This window comes from Schistocerca gregaria, chromosome 4 (genome assembly GCF_023897955.1).
Source record: "Schistocerca gregaria isolate iqSchGreg1 chromosome 4, iqSchGreg1.2, whole genome shotgun sequence".
NCBI lineage: Eukaryota > Metazoa > Arthropoda > Insecta > Orthoptera > Acrididae > Schistocerca > Schistocerca gregaria.
In genome coordinates this window covers 753,620,548-753,641,422 of record NC_064923.1, presented here as the reverse complement: position 1 = coordinate 753,641,422, position 20,875 = coordinate 753,620,548, and the positions used below count along the sequence as shown (strand labels likewise).

At 37.2% G+C, this 20,875-nt stretch overlaps 1 protein-coding gene across 11 annotated transcripts in view; it reads left to right on the top strand.

The window, feature by feature from the left end:
• Positions 1-20,875, top strand: part of LOC126365782 (titin) — a 523,502-nt gene that overhangs the window by 487,000 nt on the left and 15,627 nt on the right. For all 11 annotated transcript variants that reach the window (XM_050008347.1, XM_050008355.1, XM_050008352.1 and 8 more), the window contains 4 exons: positions 11,908-12,062; positions 12,154-12,301; positions 17,308-17,462; positions 19,872-20,022. In XM_050008347.1, the coding sequence (XP_049864304.1) occupies positions 11,908-12,062; positions 12,154-12,301; positions 17,308-17,462; positions 19,872-20,022 (609 nt within the window). The remainder of the gene's footprint in view (positions 1-11,907; positions 12,063-12,153; positions 12,302-17,307; positions 17,463-19,871; positions 20,023-20,875) is intronic.

Below are 20,875 nucleotides of genomic sequence, written 5' to 3'. Positions count from 1 at the left end.
GATCCAGGCAGGGCTGCTCACAAGGATGTTTACATCAGGGGAAACAAAACTAGAGTTCTATAGGTCAGAGTGTCAAATATTAGAGCTCTTATTCAGATAGGCAGATTAGAAAATTAAAAAGAGAAATAATAGGATGAAGTTACATCTAGCGGGAATTAATGAAGTGCAGGACTTTTCATCAGATGAGTACATAATTATCAACATGAAACAGAATAGGAATAGTGCAGAATTAGGTCTAATAATGAACAAGAAAACTGGAATGCATGTGAACAGCTGTGAACAGCACGCGGAATACATTGTCATATCCAAGACACACATAAAGCCACCACCCATCGTTTATATGACTAACTCCACTGGTGATGAGCAGTTTCAAGGAATGTACAATGGTAAATTATTTAAATGATTAAAGGTGGTTTAATTTTGCTGCAAGATTTTGTTTGTAGGAAAAGGAAGAGAAGAAAAAATAGTAGGGGAATATGGTATGGGGGAAGACACCGGTAGAATTTTGCACAGAAGATAATTTAATTATTTGAAAATGTGGTTTAATTAACACAAAATAGAGAAAATTGCAGAGCAATCATTGGAAGCAGCTGGTTCCACAAAATATCTAGCAGTATGTTTATGGACTGATGTGAAGTGGAATGATCACATAAAATTAATCAAATGTAAGGCAGTCAAAGACTGAGATTCATTGAAGGAATCCTCAGCATATGTAGTCCATCAACAAAGGTGATAGCTTACAAAACACTTGTTCAAACAGTACTTGAATATTGCTCATCAGTATGGGATCTGCACGACATAGGACTGACAGATGAAGAGGAGAAGAGCCAGGGAAAGGCAACATGTCTCATTATACCTTCATGTGATAAGTGCAAAAGTTTCATCAAGATGCTCAGCCAGCTTCACCAACAGACACTGTAAGAGAGGCATTCTGCATCACATTAGGGTCTACTGTTGAAGTTCTGAGAACATACATTTCTAGAAGAGTCAACCAATTTACAGTACTGCTTCCTTCTATGTGTATATCATGGAAAGATCATGAATACAAAATAAAAAACAAAGATTCCAAGACTTACCAAGCGGGAAAACGCCGGTAGACAGCCACAATAAAATAACACACAAGCACACACACAAAATTACAATTTGTGTAAATTAAAAACAAAGATTCCAAGACTTACCAAGCGGGAAAGCGCCGATAGACAGGCACAATAAAATAACACACAAACACACACAAAATTACAATTTGTGTGTGTGTTTGTGTGTTATTTTATTGTGCCTGTCTACCGGCATTTTCTCATTTGGTAAGTCTTGGAATCTTTGTTTTTAATATATTTTTCCCATGTGGAAGTTTCTTTCTATTTGATTTACATCATGAATATAAAATTAGGTAGATTTGGAACTGCACAGAGGCATAGCAGCAATCATCCTTCCCACACACCATCCGTAACTGGAACAGGAAAAGGGGAAAGGGCACCAGTACATGAAGTATCCTCTGCCACACACTGTGAGATGATGTGGACACAGTGGCAGATTTCAGATGGATGGTGGGGCAGAGAATTTGAAACCAGATTTTAAAATACAGAAATATGCCAGAGATGAATGTGGACTCTGATCATAATTTATTGTTTGTGATCTTCAGATTAAATGTGAAGAAATAGCAGATACTCAAGTTAATTGATGTTAACTCTACATTTAAGAAGAAGCTTGTAAAGATAGAAGAGACATGGGGACAATGGAAGGGTTGAGATAGACATCATAATGATAGGGATGATATTTTGAAACCAGATTTTAAACTTCAAACCATTTCCAGGGATATATGTGGATTTGGCCATACTTATTGGTTATGAACTGTGGATGTAAACTGAAGAAAATGCAGGAAGGTGTGAATATCATCAAACCATCAGTTACTTAGTAAAGTTATAGTTGCAAAATACTGCCACACATTATTTACATAAACATGGAAAGATTGGTAGATGCTAACCTCAGGGACGATTAGCTTTGGTTTGAGGTAAATGCAGAATCACCCAAGACAATACTGATACTATGATTTATCTTAGAAGATCAAGTAGAGAAAAGCAAATTTATGTTTATAACATTTATAGATTTAGTGAAGTCTTAGGACAGTTTTGATGGTTATACATTCTTTGAAATTCCAAAGATAGAAGACATAAAATACAGGAAGTGAAATATTGTCCACAACTTGTAGGCTGCAGTTACCGGAGCTGAGGGGGATGAAATGGAGGTTTGAGTTGAGAAAGTAGTGAGATAGCACTGTAGTCTATCCCCAAATTATTCAGTATCTAATGGAAACCAAGGAGAAATTTTGAGAAGGAATTGAAGTTCAGGAAGAAGAAATACAGACTGTGCAGTTTGCCAGTGACATTGTAATTCTTTCAGAGATAGTAAAGGATTTAAAAGATCAGTAAGTGGAATGAATAATATTTTGGAAAGAGTTTATGGGGATAAACATTAACATAAGCAAAACTATGGTAATGAAATATAGTGTAATTAAATAAGGCCATGGTGAGCATATTCTTTTAAGAAAAAGATAAATTTGTTAATGTCAGATATAAATTATAATGTTACAAAGGCTTTTCTGAAAGTGTTTGTCTCAAGTGTAATCTTGTATCAAAGTAAAATGTAGGTGTTAAACAGTTCATATAAGGAAGTTGATGGGTCACTTCAGGGCTTCAAGGAACTGTCAATTTGGTATTGGAGGGGAGTGTGGGGGCTGAAACTGGTAAATGGAGTCAACGCTCGATTATGGTAAGCAGGTTCAAATGGATGCATGAAGCAATAATCATAATTATGCAGAGATAAGGGGCTTGTACAGGAGAGATTTGAATGAAGATCACCATCAAAATCTTCAGGTTGAAAACCATAACAACATGTTATGAAAGACGTTTATGGTTGTGTATTTCAGTCACTTTAACCCAGATCTAGAATCAGCAGGGAATACTGACAATCACTTCCCTGACTCCCTCAGAACTTACTGAAAGTAACATGCAGTGATTGTGTGCCTACATAATACTTTTCCTAAACAAGAGACGAAATGGTATTATATTATATTAGAGATGCATTAAAGAACTGTTTGTAATTAAAATAAAAATTCTTTTGGCACAGATACTGAATGAAGGATGGTGCCATTATAAATAACTGTAAATTCTGGGATATAATATGAATATTTATGTCAATAAAGATTAACATCCAATGAACAGAATGGTGCATTAAGCAGGAGGAAACTTTCATACAAATTTGGTCTTTTGAGTGTTAATAATGAATAAACACACACACACACACACACACACACACACACACACACACACTTAGAGCTGCAGTCCAATTTCTGTTGGAGGAAGTGGAGGGAGGGAGGTATTTAGGATTGATATACAGGAAGCAGAGGTTGTGAAGTAACTGTTAAAGTCAACTACATTGTTCTGATCACTGTGTTCCATTACTTGGTGGTAAGTCACCTTGCTTTAAATGGATGGTTCGTTCATGGTTATGTCCATGAGAATTCTGTGCTGTGTTGTTAGATGATAAAGCTGCTTTCGTAAGTGCCACTGCCTCTGATGATGGAGGAAATGCCTGCTGCTGGCTCCAAAAGATTTTAATCTTGTCAAGAATCTTTCCAGTTTTCAGTATTATAAAACTACAAACTGCCACTGTGTTTTCTGAGCACATTACCTAAAATACTTCATTTTGAAAATAGACCAGTAGTTCATCATTCCTTGGTCCTAATTGAACAGTATGATGACACATTTCCTACCACTGCACAGAAATCCTAAATTAGTTCTCCATTTTGTGACTTGTAAATCATAACTTCAAGTAATTTCTAACCTTCTTTCTGCATTGCCAGTGTAAAGGTGCCCGTTTGCTTGTTAAGTTGAACACATGTTGTTGGTATTTTATGTTTAATTTCTTCACTGTCAGTCAACTGTGATTATGCTGTCACTAGTAACATCTTTCACTATTTACTGACTTATGCTCCAAATCATTCTTGGGTATCTGTATACTTCTAAGGCCTAATTTATGTTGATTACAATGATATGTCATTTTCTCTTAAATAATAGCCACCTGTATGGTTAATCCAAGAGGAAGTTTATCCATACCTTACATTTTCAGCACCAACATACTACTTTGAAATCTACGAAGAGAACTGCAAAAAAGAAAATCGATGAAGTCAGTGGAACATTGGAAGATATGTTTAAGTTTTAGCTATTGTTTCTACTCTTTCAAGGCCTTTTATTGTAATTTAGATATTTGAGACCCAGAATACAAATTACTCAGAGCTCATAGGATCAACTTGCTTTTCATATTATTCTGAGAATGACATAATAGAACGTAAGAGAGAAAAGTAATTATATTGCCTCTAAAAGAATGGAAATAATTCATGCAGAAAACTATAGACAACAAACTTTATATATCTCACAATTAAACTAAACTCCATCGGAACAGGCCTCAGAAGGCCCAACAGTACCAACCAATCATCATGTCATCCTCAGCCAATAGACGTCACCGAATGTGGATATGGAGGACTATGTAGTCAGCACACTGCTCTCCCGACTGTAGCCAGTTTTCACGGCTGGAGCCACTACTTCTCCATCTAATAGCTTCTCAATTGGCCTCCCAAGTGCTGAGTGCACCTTGCTTGTCACCAGCACTTGGTAGACACAGACGGCCACTCATCTGAGTGTTAGTCAAGCTCGACAGTGCTTAACTTTGGTGATCTGACAGAAAGCAGTGTTACCACTGTGGCAAGACCATTGGCATCTCATCAATAGCTTCTTACTTATTTACTGTCATGATTCTATTACTTACACAAGCTACAATTCTGCTTCCATGCATGTGTCTTAAAAACTGTTCACAGTGGCTATTTTTCAGCTTGACTTACTGTTTCTTTCATGCTTTGTTATTCCTACATTTCATGTTGGGAAATGTCAACTTGGTTAGGTATGTCAAAATTTTCAGGATGAGTTGAAGAAAGGACATGTTCATTTGAAAGACAAAGAATATCTGTGTGTCCAGCTCTGTGATTGTATAGTTTTTTCCAAACAACTTTTCAGTAGATATCTGGCTAATAATATATTGTGTGCCAAAAATGAAATGTGTGAACTTGACTGGAAATTCAGAAATCGGTCTATTGCATAGAAAACTGGCAGGAAAGAAGGGGTATCCATTTTTGTGTAACAGAAACTGTAGAAGAAATATACAACAAGCATTAAATAATGTCATTTGTGTTTCAGTGTATGTGGGAGTGGGGGAGGGACACTTTATATCTGAGGATAATAATATATTCCATCTGATGGCCCCACTTTGTAATTTTTATTTTTTAAAATTATTTTTCCTTCCTTCTTTACGATTGATGTTCTCCACTGTTGTTACTTTACAGTTGTCAGTACAGGAAAAATAGCAGGTATTAATAACTTCTCAGTTTTCCTCTCTTTGAAACTCTTGTTTATTTATTGTCTTTGTGGTTTGCAATGTAGAGATAACATTTTACCAGGGGCATGTGATTTTTTTGAATGGTTCATAATGTACTTTTCATGTTGCAGATCTTTTGACCTCTTGTGACTTTGTGTCTTAGTGCAGAATTCTCTGTTTTCTTCTTGTTCTTAAGTAATTTCTCTTATTGTGACTGCATTGTACAAAATACAGTGTTTACCTGAAATATGTTTTGCTAGTTACAAATATTTCAAGTTTATTTTAGGTTAGTTTACTTGTTTGCATGTTATGTGGATCACCTTTGTGACAACACAATATGATATAAAATGTGTCAGAATTTTTTTTATATAGATTGCAGATAAATACAAATACAAATCGTAATGGAAGTGTGTCTACTTGCTCACTATTTACATAATTTTCATCTTAGTGTGTTATGCAATTTCTCAAATGCAGCCCTACCGCAATAATGTAGACATTTTGCTGTTCATTAAATTCATGTACAAAGTTGAAGAAGTTATCAAGCAGAAATGATTTTGATTTGTTTTTAAAACTGTTTACATTATCTGGCAGCACCATCAGTTCACAAGCGGTGGGTATAGTCAACTACTTTTATGGAGTACTTTTTGTCTAAGTGTGGAATCGACCAGAAAATTATTCAGTAGAAAAGTTTTTCGATGGTATTGAATTATTTTTTAAAAAATTAGCCTTGTGATACTTTCTATACAATATATCCTTCTCATAGTTCATTCAAGCATTGTGCATTTTATGACATTATGCAGACATCTCCCAGGACATCAGTCTGTATCCGTGACCTGTGTAGTTTAACTCAGGATCTTCAACATCTAAGAACGATAGCTGTAAATAGTGTAGTAGACCAAACATGAATTCTTAAATTGAAATTGGGAAAGTAATATCACACATAATTCAGCTGTGTTGGAAATTAATGTGGTACAAACAGTATTGGCATCAGCACAGATTTAATGAAAAATAAGTGTATTTAAAAGAGACGTAAATTGTACAGTGGGGAATACATTTCAGTTCATTGCAGCTTCTGTCTGTTCATATTATATAGGCATAGGCCATATATTCATAGTAACAGCAGACAAAATGCAATATAATGTGTGAAAGTTTAGAGCATACAAAGGCTGCCTTCAGTCTTCTCATGTATTACAGTATTAATCTGTGTGCATCTATGCCATGGTGCCCTTGCCTGTTTTCAAATGTCATTTACCCATAGTCCACTAGTTTCTCATCTTTGTCTTATTGCATATCTTAGATTGTGATAACATCCATATTCCATCAAACATGCATTCAATGGCTATAGATTTAATCCACCTCCGTTTAATTTTCATTATAGTTGTAATTACATTTTCCATTCCACTGTGTTTGCTGATACTCCAATATGTTCCCTGATCCACCCCTTTGTTTGCCTGCCTCTCTTAGTAATCCTGATGTTGTGGAACATGAATAATTTAGGAGCAGAGGTAACACCCCACCAAATATCTGAGCTGTTGATTCTTCGAAGGGCATATAAACAAGACTGAGAACCATGCTAGCTTCTGACTACATCCTTCTTCAGTGCTAGAGTACACATATACCAACACACAGCTAACTGTCCCAGATGATTACATTGTGCTGGAACTGCAGCTCAACTGGTGTGAGGTGTTGTGTCACATTCAATGAGCAAGATGAGAGAGAAGGCTGGGAGTGGGAGGGAGGATTGGGGAATCATGGCTATGAGACAGACCCCAATTTAATCATGTTCCTTCCATACAAATGCTCCACCACTGTCTTGATGAACTACAGTGATTACATGACAAGAAGCACTCTGCCTGCCTCACTCTTCTGTGTACAAACTCTACCACACTGACTCCATCGCTGATATCCGGCACAACCTCAAATCCCAACTCAAATACTTAGACCAGTCTATAATCTCTCCCCAAATCCATCTCCCTCCTCCCATGACCACCACCTACACACCCACCTTGTACATACTTCCCGAAATCCATAAACCTAACAATCCTGTGCACCCCATTGTATCTGCTTACTTTGCTCCCACCAAAAGAATCTCAGCTGTTGTTGACGAACACCTCCAACTGATTGCCTGCCCACTAGATTCACGTATCAAAGACATGAGCCACTCTCTTAAATGTCTCTCAACCATCCCCACCTGTTTACTACATGGATCCCTGCATACACTAGTGATGTCACTTGCCTACAGACCAGCATTCCCAATGTCCACAGTTGTGCCACTGTCAAACACCGTCACCCCAGCATTCTTCCAACTCCAAACTCTGTACCTCATTGCTTACACACCTAACTAACTACATCAGTATTATGAACAGGATAGTTGCTGCTCACCACATAGTGAAGATGCTGAGTTGCAGATAGGCACAACAAAAAAAACTTCTCTTGGTATAGGAAGAGCAGAAATAGTGACTTGTTGAACATTCTTCTCTTTTCTGTCAGTTGCTTTACAACCAGTGTTGCATCTGCACAGGACCTCTCTTTACAAAAGTCCTTTTCCTGTTCCTCTTCCAACACAACACAGTCTTCTATTCCACCAATGCACCAACAGTCTTTTGACATCTCTCCTTTTCTGCTAACCCTCCCCTGCCCTCTGTCTAATCTCCTGACTGCACGTAGCTGCCCAAACCTCTCTCTGTCTCTTTCCTGTGTGGTACTGCAAGCAGCACTTTACTGTCCCTCACCCCTATCCTGCTGTCCCTGCATCTTCTTATCCCCACCACCTGGGTGCATCTCCCATCATGCACTGCTGCTTGCAGTCTGGCTTCAGCAGACTGAGAATGTGGTCATGTGTGTGCGAGTTGCTTTTGCACTAGTTATCTTATTTTGACATAGGCCTTGTTGGCCAAAAAGTCATTTTGTGATTGTCTTTTAGTCATGCCTATCTGCTACTCAGTACCTCTACTGTATGGTAAGTAGCAACTATCTGTTTCATGATATTGTTACATTCCATCCTGGATTTTTCACTTTTTGATTTTAAGTAACTACATCTCTACTCATAACCATTTCTCCTTTGGGGAGAAGATCTACAACCAAATCCTCTGTGCAGCCATGGGCACCTCCCTCCAGAAAAAAAAGAATCCATGTTCTTCCATTGCCCAGTGTGCCACCTTCCTAAACATTGACCTTCACCCACAGAATTGTCAGGAAAAAATGAAGAAACCAGTATATTGTATTAACATATTTTCTTTCTTTTTTCCCAGTTTAAGGAACTTATTAACAATATTTTCGTTCTTTTTTCCCAATTTAAAAAAAAATTGCTCTGAGCACTATGGGACTTAACTTCTAAGGTCATCAGTCCCATAGAACTTAGAGCTACTTAAACCTAACCAACCCAAGGACTTCACACACATCCATGCCCGAGGCAGGATTCGAACCTGCAACTGTAGCGGTGGCGCGGTTCCAGACTGTAGCGCCTAGAACCACTCGGCCACCCCAGCCAGTTTTTCCCAATTTAAGGAACTCATACATTCATATGGCATTACTTTGGAGTTGTTGTAGCTTTCATTACTAAAAACCTGTGTTTCTGGTTCGTATTTAAATACGTAAATTCAGGGGGAGGACAAAAACACAACACACGGCCATGCTTAATTAAGTATAGGAAAACCGCTGGCTTTCAAAACAGCTTCCAGTCATTTTGGAATGGATAAATAAAAGTCTCGTATGGCTTTCAAGAGAATCTTACACCTTTCTTCCTACAAAACAGTGGCCACTTCCAGGTGGTTATAAAGCAAGTGGATAGTAGTCACCCACCCTTCTCTCCAAAGTGGAGGCTCAGTAATATTAAGCTGTGTCTGTGGTGGCCAGGAGAGACGCGGCAGTTCACCCTCATGCTCACAAAACCAGTCCTGGATGGTGCGAGCTGTGTGAACAGGGGCCCTGTCGTCTTGAAACACAGCATCACCATTGGATAATCGACGTTGTTCCATGGTATGGACCTGATCATCCGAAATGGTAACATATCTTTCGCAGCAAAGCAACACTGGAGAGTAACAATGGTGTCTGTGCAATACCACGATATGGCTGCCCAAATGATCGCCATACGCATATCATTTTTCACTCTTGTGAAGTAAACTCAACCAGAAGTTAAATAGTGTGAAACAAGACATATCTGACGAAATTCCATTCAACCATTGCTTCATATCACAGACGTTCTGCAGTTCCCTACTTATGGGTCTCCTTTAATGTTGTTTTGGTGCTGATAGGGTTCATGAGTGCAACATTTAATTCTGCAGTAACTTTTAGTGACTTTTACAGCAGTTACTCCCCCACTCTCCTGCAAGCCTCTTCTGTGACTATCTATCACAGACACTCAGCACACACTTTCATCCATGTTTTGGCTTAGAGGATGATGCTTTTTCCACTTCTCCTGGATGCAGTGTGAATCTTTATATGGCATCTCTTGGAATGACAAATACTTCAGCTACCTTGGATATGTAAACACCTTCCATATGAGCACCAACAATTTGCCCACTTTTGAATGCACTAAGCTGTGACATAATGTAACCACAACTACACAGAACACTGTTCTGACCTTGACTAATACTTGCAGTGTATTGAGGACATGTGCTGTTTATGATCAAATACAACAGTTCAACCTGCAGGCTTGCCTAGCATCTGCATTTATGTTCAAGCATCCATTTTTTAAAGTTTTTGCATATTTTTCCCACACCCTGCAGATAACAAGATCTATGAATGCTTAGAATCCCACAACTGTACCCTTGATACACTAATCTCCCAGGGCAAAGAGTTTCATGAGACATGTAAACTGTGCTAAACTGTGGCGGAGCTATTTCCTGTTTCTGTGTGGGTTATATACTAACTGAACTTTCAAGTCACCAGTCAATACTGACATTTACCATACAGATTGTCTCTGTGTCAACTGTGAGACATTTAACTCAGTGGGCTGCAGTTTGGATTGGTGACCAGTCCATCCATATTTATTTACCATAGGAAGTGATCTATCAAAAATGATACCTTATGGATACTATCAATGCATGGTGTAAATAACAGAGTTGGAAATGGAGATCTGTTTCCAGAGCATTGGTTCACTTAATCTGAGCTGTTCTAGCTCGGATGCCTCTGCAAGGGCAGGCAGGTACACATGGACAGTGATTGGCCAACAGATAATGTGTTAGGAGTTAGAAATTTGTGTGAGCTGCAAGTAGTTAATGGTACCTGTGCCCTTTTGGGCAAAGATAGAACAGCTTGCCTTAATCCTTACTAAGTTGTCACGGGATTACATTTTTCAGTGACACATGCTTTTCCAATTGTGAGCACGAATATTGGCATATGAATCTTTCATTTCATCCTGTGTAGGTCTTCCACAGGTTTCAGACCAGATGCAAAGAGATTCATGAGGATGTGGAACTGGCTGTCAGATTATGGTTATCTACATTATCAATGTACTATATGACACTACAAAATAATGTGACCAATAGGGAAGAGAGGCACCTCCAATGTGCAGATATCACTTGGTGACATCTGTTTGATCAGCTTACCAGTTGAATACAGTTATGTAAAGTTCATCTGCAGAGTTTGACTGCATTTCCCACAGAGATTTCCTATTATTATGATACTGTTCTACTTTCAGCCACCAGCTCCTACATCAGTTGCAGAATCCTGAAATTCTAATTAAGAGCAGACCATGAATTTTTCTTCATTTTGTCATGCAGTGATGGTGATATTACTCTTTGATTATCTGACTATCTTAGTTTTGAGATACCATTTGATCCCATTTGCAATGCACATTATGTGTATCAGTAGATCTTCCACCACTAAGCAGCACATTGTGTGTATTGTAGTATTGAAACACTTCCCTGGAAAGATATTCCAGTGATATAACACTGAAACCTCAGCCTGGAAGTCTTGTCTCATTTTCCAAACAATACTGTACTGTGGAGAAGTCATTTTGTTACATAAGTGTCTTTTATCTACTACCTGTTTTCTTACAACAGTAATCTTGTGTAGGTCTAAAAACAAAATTAGGGATGATTTCTAGTGTGGGAAATTATTTAATGTATTTTGCTGTTAGAATTACAGTTTTTGCAGATAGCATTTATAAAAATTGCAATTCATGTTTTATATTCCAAATTAGTCACTTTAATTGTTAATTTTTAGTGTCATGTAGTAGAGTAATGAGTCATTGAAAAACTCATAAACTAGCTCTGAAGAACGATTGAGGGACTTCCCAAAAGCATCCTTCTACAATGTTCCTTTAAGCGTTTATAATAAATACATAGTTGGAATATTTGGCCTTCTGCTCTATTTGTTTATTAGAACTCAAGTGTTCTCAACAAGATACAGTAAGTGTTTTCAGTGGGCTATTGCAGTTTTCTTCATTTGCATAGTATAACTGTATTACACTAAGAGACAAGTTTCATGTTTCTGTCGGTCTATATTAGTGTCTAACAACCATAAAAATTAATATTTCAGACAAGCCAAGCAAACCAGAAGGGCCAATTATTGTAAAAGATATCCGAAAGGATTCTGTCGTTCTCGAATGGAAACCACCTGCAGATGATGGTGGCCTTGAGCTTTCTAAATACTCTGTTGAAAAATGTGATGTTGAGAAGATGGTGTGGATGAAGGTATGATGTTGCTCATAATAGATTTGAGAACTGAACTTACATTAGAAGAAGCATTATCTGTCAATTAATTGATTGATTATTATTAATTCAGGTTGCTGATGTAGAGAAAGATGTCTCGTCATATTGTGTACAACGTTTGAGAGAAGATTCAGAGTACATGTTCAGAATTATTGCTGAGAATCCAGTAGGAACATCAGAGCCACTTGAGAGTGACCCGGTCACCATTAGAAGCAAATTTGGTAAGCAATGAACTTCAGTCCCATTTAAATATTAAGATGCTTTAATGGAAGTACATTGTGTTCTATATATTATGAATTGAAAAAAGAGCTTTGGAGGAGTCAATTATACTTACTAATGCTGCATATATGACATTATCAGAATATTATTTATGATCACATCACAAGTACCAATTTCAGTTGTGATCTATAAGGATGGTGGGATGGGGTGAAGAAGGTCTAGAAAAGGGGTAAAAGATAGAGCACAGTATTGTTATCAGTATTGCTATATAATGTTTCCTTTTTCCAATGTAAAAAACACAATTTCAGGATATTGAGTTCTGAGTGTCATCTTTGCATTTTCACTATAATCTGTTATTTATTGTACTCAAATGCCATAAGCAAACAACCTGATATAGAAAAATCCACATTATCCATAAGGCTTAGGTTTTACATGGATTGTTTGTACTGTTGACAAAGCTTTATTGGTATGCTGTATCATTTATGTGGAACCATTATGTGGGACCATTTTAGTGTTGACTGCCACAAGGGATTAGCCAAGCAGTCCAAGGCGCTGCAGTTGTGGACTGTGTGGCTGGTCCCAGTGGAGGTTCGAGTCCTCCCTTGGGCATGGCTGTGTGTGTTTGTCCTTAGGATAATTTAGGTTAAGTAGTGTGTAAGCTTAGGGACTGATGACCTTGGCAGTTAAGTCGCATAAGATTTCACACACATTTGAACTTCTTCTTTTTTTTCTGTTTTGACACAATATGTTACATGTGTTATTACTTTATCTGAGGAAGCCAGGTTTATATCTGTCGAAACCTGAATAAACTTTTGACACAATTCTGATTAGCTGTATGATTCCCATTTCATCCATAATTCGACAGATGCTGATTGCTGCCATGTTAAAGATTTTGGATTGTTTCCTTGTAATTGTCAGAGCCTGTGCAGCCAGTGGGCAAGGAATGGTACAAGGCTGTCTGAAGAGTAGTCGAATCATATGCACCAGCTGTCAATACTATAACACTGTTGTGCACAATGTCGATGTTTCTGGAACAAGTGATTGTGGTCGATCTTCACACAATCCATTGCTGATAGAATCAGGACTGAGATAAAATTCTGGAACTGATTGTAAACATTGTATATCTTCAAAAGATAATACACAAATGGCAACAGGCAAAGGTCAGTAGAGATCCATGCATCTGTGAAAAGATCTATGCATGAAGCATACAACAACCACCACCATCATACCTCAGCAAAAGATCTGGCTGAGAACCCAAGAAAATACAGGTTCTTTGTAAAATTGCTAAGCAGATATAAGGCTTGCAACCAGTCACTCACTGACCAGTCCAGTATGGCAATCAAAGATAGCAAAATGAAAGCCAAAGTTTTAAATTCCATGTTTAAGAAATTGTTCATGCCAAAGAATGGTAAAACATACTGTCAATTTGGCCATTACACAATGTCCTGGATGGATGACATAGTAAAAAGCATTCCTGACATGGAGAAACAACTGAAATAGTTGAAAACAGATAAGTTGCCCAACTTAGTTTTATAAAGAGTACTCTACAGCATTGGCTTCTTACTTAGCTTTAAGTTATCACGAATCTCTTGCCCAATGCAAAGTCACAGGTGACTGGAAAAAAGCATAGTTGACTCCTATATATAAGAAGGATAAAAGAACAGACCCACAAAATTACAGATCAATATCCCTAACTTAAGTTTGCTGCAGAATTCTAGAACATGTTGTGAATTCAAACATAATAAATTTCCTAGAGCCCAAAAAGCTTATGTCCACAAATCAGCATGGTTTTAGAAAGCATTGCTTGTGTGAAACTCAGCTTGCCCTTTTCTCACATGATGTACTGTGAACTATGGATGAAAGGCAACAGGCATATCCATATCCTTAGATTTATGGAAAGCATTTGACATGGTACCCCCCTGCAGACTGTTAATGAAGTCATGAGCATATGGAATAGATCCCCAGATATGTGAGTGGCTCTAAGACTTCTTAAGTGAAAGAATCCATTATGTTGTCCATGATGGCATATGTTCATCAGAGACAATGCTTTCATCAGGAGTGCTCCAAGGAAATGTGATATGACCACTGTTGTTTTCTATATACATAAAACGATGTGGCACGCAGGATGGACAGAAATCTGCAGTTGTTTCCTGAATAGTGCTGTGGCGTCAAAGATGAGTGACTGTAGGATGATAAAATGAGACTTAGATAAAATTTCTATTTGGTGTAATGGATGGCAGCTGGCTCTAAATGTGTAAAAATGGAAGTAGATGCAGCTGAGTACGAAAAACAAACCTATAATTTTTTAGCACAGTACCAGTCATGTTGATGACATATCTAGACTTAATGTTGCAAAATCAAACAATACATACTCCAGGTAGGAATATCAGCAATATAGGAAAAGGCAGAATGCAGACAGGCACACTAAAAAGACACATAGAGCTTTCAGCCACAGTCTTCATCAGTAAAGAAAGACACACACCATTCAAACACACAAGCCAGCATACCTCATGCACACACGACTTCCAACTTAAGCATCTTGGGCCAGAATGCCGGCATTCTTATAAAAAAGCATTATAATTTACATCCGTCATTCATGCATTCCATTTTTATTATTGTACTTGAAGTTTCTCTATGAATATTGAATTACGCTATTGTATTAAAGCAAAATCAGCCACAGCATGCAAAACTTCTACTTGCAAAGTATGCTGCATGTGTGCATTCTGGGGTCTCGGCCTGCCTCACTGCCTCTCAATTCATCTTGGCTTTGCTAGATCCATCAGATCTGTTGAGAACTAAACAGCATTATTCGGTCGGCATGAATTTCTGCAGTATGACAGAATTGTAGTAGGATTGCTATTTTATCCCTCACTATTTGCTCATGGCATAAAAAAAATCAAAGGTTTAGTGACTGTTTGCACATAAGAGGTAATCTCACTACCTGTCATCACAAACCTTTAATAATGAATGGGAACCAGTTCCTTTTCAAAGAGAGAGATGAGAATTCTCAATAACTATTATGCAGTTGCATATTCGACAGGCACTGCAAATTTGTTGTAGAATGGCATTAAAACAATATTCACAAAAAAACGTGAAGATTACATGCTGAAAGAGCAAAGTAGTACAAGGATCAGCAGATGATTTTCATGGGATTGTTTTCTATCTCTGAAAGCACTTTGTGTTAAATTTGCAGGCATGGAGCATGTGATGATATTGGCAGGGCAAATAATTAATTTTCTTGAGTCACACGCGTTATTACACTGCCAGTTTCAACAGTTTTTGCTAGAATTGAACAAAGAGTATGAAGATATTATACTGGATGCCCCACAGTGTCTATTATAGGTTGTCTCTATTATAGATTTCTAAGAGCTGTAGAGAGAAAAGTAGTTGATAAAGTTTTGGTAAGAAACCATGTCCAGAAATTCCCTGCTTGGATACAAAGAAATTTGAAGATCGGGTCACCTTCAAATCTCCAGCTTCACAGTACACACTCAAACAGACAAGATGGGTTTTTAGCTAGTCCCTGTTGTAATTAAACATGATGTATCATTTTTCTCCAATTACAGCAACAGCTGTGAGGAGTGAGAAACTGCTACTTTATTTGTTTATTATCTTTTTTTGCATGTAGCCACCAACTAATGACATTCACTACTGGGAGGATTGACTGTGTTGCTACACAGACACAGTGCATTCCCAGCTTTGAAAGGGGTGTCCTTCATCAGGTGTAAAAGAACCCAGTGATAAACACTCAAAACATTGCACATGCTGTAGGCCCCTGTAGAATAAACAGATGAGAGCTCATTGTCTCACCTGTGTGCATACCGTGTAGTGGGAGATTTGAAAGAGATGTGATCTTCAAACTTACTTTACATCAAAACATTGCTTACTTATCAAAACTGTATCTACTATGTCCCCTGTACAATCCCTTGAAGCCTGTAACAAGAACAGTGTAACAACCTGCGTATTGCTGCAAAGTACATGGGTTGTGCCAAGGGGCATGCATGGAACACTTTTTTGGTTTAAGATTCGCTATTGTTGAACTTCTGAAGGAGAAAGAGAAGCAGGAAACAAAATTACAATACCCAGAATGGACTGCAGACCTTGCATTTTTAGTGGACTTGAGTGCACACTAGGATGCTCTCAGTAATATGTTGCAAGATGAAGTGCAATTTATTTGTGATTTAATGGGGTATCTAGATGTATTTAAAAAGTAAATCACATTGTTGAAGGGACAACTTCTGGCAAAGAACCCTATCCATTTCCCTAAAGTCTCTAGAGTTAAAGGAAATGCAAACTTGAAAGAATTAATTGCACCACTGAAAAAACATTTTCACACATTTTCAGGACATTGTCAGTTTCTCATCTATTTCTGTGCTCTTTTCAAGACTGTTTGGCAGTTCAGTTGCAAGCACCCGTGTTGCATTTGCAGATGGACCCAATCAGTATGCAGTGTAATTACTGTGTAAAATACAAATTCCTTTGTGTTAGAACTATCCAGGAGTTCTACAAAGTTTTCCTCAGATAGAATTTCAATGTCTCCAGTGCAACATTTCACAGGTGATAACAATGTTTTGATCAACATGCTTTTTATCTCATTATGTAACTAAAGTAATAATTTCATGCCAAGCTGAAGGATGAAAAACTGTGAAGCAACTTGTGTCTGACTGTGTGCTGACAGTTCGAGCCAGATATACATTTTATTATATCTTCAGCATACCAAAAATGTATAAGTCATAATTTTCTTTGTTTGTGATCTACGTTAATGAGAAATGTGAAACAAAGTGGCATGCTAGGTGTTCAGTAGTCACTGCACTACTGCATAGCCATGTAATGCAGTTTGTTTGCAATTTTCCCATTTCCTGATAAGACAGTGTGGTGTGGTGGTGGAAGAAGTGTGTACTCAGAAGAGAGAGATCTGCACATGTGCACTGTTCTCGGTGATGAAGTATTTATGATTGTAAAGTTATTTCTTCAAGTGAGAGAAACAAATATTTTGTTTTATTTTCAGATAAACCGTCTGCCCCAAGAGGACCACTACATGTCTCAGGTATGACTGAGACATCTTTCACTGTCGCTTGGCAATCACCAGAATCAGATGGAGGTGCTCCAGTGCTGGAATATGTTGTAGAACGCAGAGAAGTGGGGAAGAAGGCCTGGCAGAAGGTCAGTCATTATACTGTGTGAAATCTTTCAGTATAAAATGTATTGATAGAATAGCATACATTGCTCATGCAACTTATTTACAACATTACAATTAATAGTTATTCTGGATGGAAAAATAAACAAAAATTAAAAATTACAGCCACTCACTTGTAACTGATGTAAAGTACCATTCAGAAATATGTAACAGCATAGACATAGCTTGTGAACTACAGATCTTTTTCTAGTTTGAGCACATCAACAACCTCACACAAAAATGCATCTATCTGTGGCTTTGGTGGTGCTGTTAGTGTGTGGTTGTAAAGGTTGTAAGAAGTAGGGGATATGAAAGGCATGAGAAGTAGTGGGAGGTATGAGTAAGATAAAAGTAGGGGGGGGGGGGAGGGGGAGATAGAAAGAGAGAGAGAAGTCGCTCACAGCAGTAATAGAAAAATGAATTTTGAAAAAGACAACCACCCACAATTAAGAGAGGGGGGAAGGAGGAAGTTGGGGGGAGAAGTAAGGTAATTACCAAGATGTGCAGGGAAGATATGGTGAAAAAAAATATTGAAGAAGATAATAACATTTGAAAACAAAAAACCAACATCTAAGAAGAGATTACAAAAAGGAGCAAACAATTATTTTACTCTGAAAGAGAAATTAAATCTATTTTTATTGTATCTCATTGGTTATTACATGAGACAGATACCATTATACCTTTGGGTGTCTAGTGGCATAAAATCTTAATAGTTTACATTGCTGAAGACAATTTCTGATTAATACAGAGAACTGAAATGAGCCAAGCAAGGATTGTTGCAGAAAAAACATGTCTGGATCATCTTTTTCCAAAATAATTTATGTATCAAAAATAGTAGATGTTCCATACAAGGCCCATTTTAGTAAAAAAACAATTACAGCATTCATTGCTGAATCATTGTGATTTCTGTGTGGCAAGTAGACAACTCAAAAGGTGACCATATCCACTCTGCTTTACCCATGCAAATTCAAAAAGTTGTATTTTGTTTGTACTGTACCATTAGTAGCTGCTACCAGTTCATGATGATGTGGTCCATCCTGTATAAAACACATCCAGAATCATCAAAATCAGCCAACCTTTTGAGAACTTATTGACAAACAAATGTAAAAAATATACATGATGAAGTAACAGCTTCCTGAGAATGGAAGACTGGGATATTGTGAGTTCTTCTTTTACCATTTTAATCTGTCGGTAACTGTCTAAAGGAGGAAGGAAAATTAGGTTTTAAAATCCCATTAGCCTTGATGTCATTATATATGGAGCATAAGCTGGGAATGTTTCAAGGTCGGGGAAGGAAATTGGCCTTTCCCTTTCAAAGGAACCATTTTAGCATTTGCCTGCTGTGATTTAGGGAAATCACGGGAAACCTAAATCTGAATGGCTGGACACAGATTTTAACAGTTGTCCTCCCAAATTTGAATCCAATGGGAACCTATTTGATTGGCTTAACAATCAGCTTTATGCAACAGGCAAATCACTCTACCTGCATATATAAATTGTATTAAGGCATTTTCCCCTGAACATGAAATTACATACTTACAATCTGAGATTGCTCCTTGTACTAGATTATATTGAAAATTGTAAGTTGTACATTTTCGGTGTTTTTGTAATGTCTCACTGAAATACATTATGGTCCATGGCTGGCTGGAGAAAATGTTCCACACAAGCAACATATCATTCCCTCCTACCTATCATATTAAGAAGACACTTTCCTGTTACACAAATATCGGGTGACCAGGAGTAGTCCACAGTTATCTCTTTTATGTTTATTTTGGTCTGGATACCTTTCCTGAATCTTTTGTTACACATCTTACAGTTATTACCATTTTTAGTTCACTTCTATTACTTTTATGTGGTGAAATTTACACCTACTAGTCCAGTCAGTGCCACTTTGGAACTTCTTCATAGCAAATGTTATGTATGTTAAAGTTATTAGACCATTTTGGCAACCATGCAAAATATTTCAAAAACAAAGTGTCATTATCAGGCACTTTGTTTGGTTGCTGCAGGAAGTTGGAACAGTCTCACTCTATACTCATGGGCATCCCTCACCAACAACAGAATACTATTATTTTGTTTCCTTTCTTCTAATTTGCAGTGACTAGTGAACTTTATTTTATTGACATCCCAAAACAACCTGAAAAAATGTAGGCTAAGGTTGGATGCAGTCTGAATACGATTTAAGAAAAAGTTTGTGTAATTGTGCACTTTCTGCACTTATGTTAATTTGTATAATAAATGGGTAAATTTTGACAAAATCAATGGTAACATTATTATGTATTCAAATAAAGTGTGCATTAAATTAATATAGTATAAAAACCTACTATCTTTCTGAAATTTATCTGTAAAATATCACCAGATTGCAGTATGTAACATAAGTAATACAATGCTAACAGGTTGGAAGCACAACAAAAGATGTGACTCACATTGAGGTTTCTGGACTTAAAACGAATTCATCACATAATATCAGGATAACAGCTAGAAATGAAGTTGGTCTCAGTGTACCATTTGCTCCCGAAGATGCAATTACTGTCGGAATGAGAATAAGTAAGAAACAGTTTTTCTTTCCTAATAATCTTTATCACCAAGAGACTGTTTTTCATATTAATATATATAATTCTTTTTCTGCTTCTAACATACCTATGCAGAACCACACAATTAAAAATTTATTCAGAAGCTGACATCCTATATCAAAAAATGTTTTAACTAATTTTTTGGTAGTTTAGTTATCATATTTACCATTACAAACAAGAAATTTTTGGAGTGCATGGCGAAATAAGGAAGCATGATATTTATTTTCTTAAGTTTGGAATGATATTCATAATTACAGAAAAATTGCTCAGTAACTTGAATTTCCAGACATGCCGAACACTAATTTGTATTCACAACTTTGCCTCCAGTGTTAAAAGGTGTAGTTAAATATGATTTTTTTTTTCATTGGGAGGGTAATGTTATATTGATTGTAATTGCCTCTCATTCATATTCTCTGAAATAAAATATTTCATTCTACACAAGTGTGTGCACTGAAGTGAAACTTTACTGAAGATTTAGATTGTGTGCATAAATATTAAATATGCTTCCATGGCTATAGTAGCCAATGATTTAGCCACAGTGAGGGGGGGGGGGGGGGGGGGGGGCGACCCACATACAAGAGCCGCTGTAGTGCACAGCTTTAAATGATTTGTCAGCTTTGTTTCTCAGTAATTGGTGAAAATCTGCTAGTGCAAAACTGAAACTTTTAAACATGGGTTCAATGTATAAGATCCAGAGAAAATGCAATGTAATCTTATTATTTTGGGATGTGATTTTACAATATGCCTATGCATGTTTGTCCTGTCTTTTTGAATCTGAAGGCAGAAGTTTTTATGAAGATAACTTACCTTAGTGCTATTAACTGCTA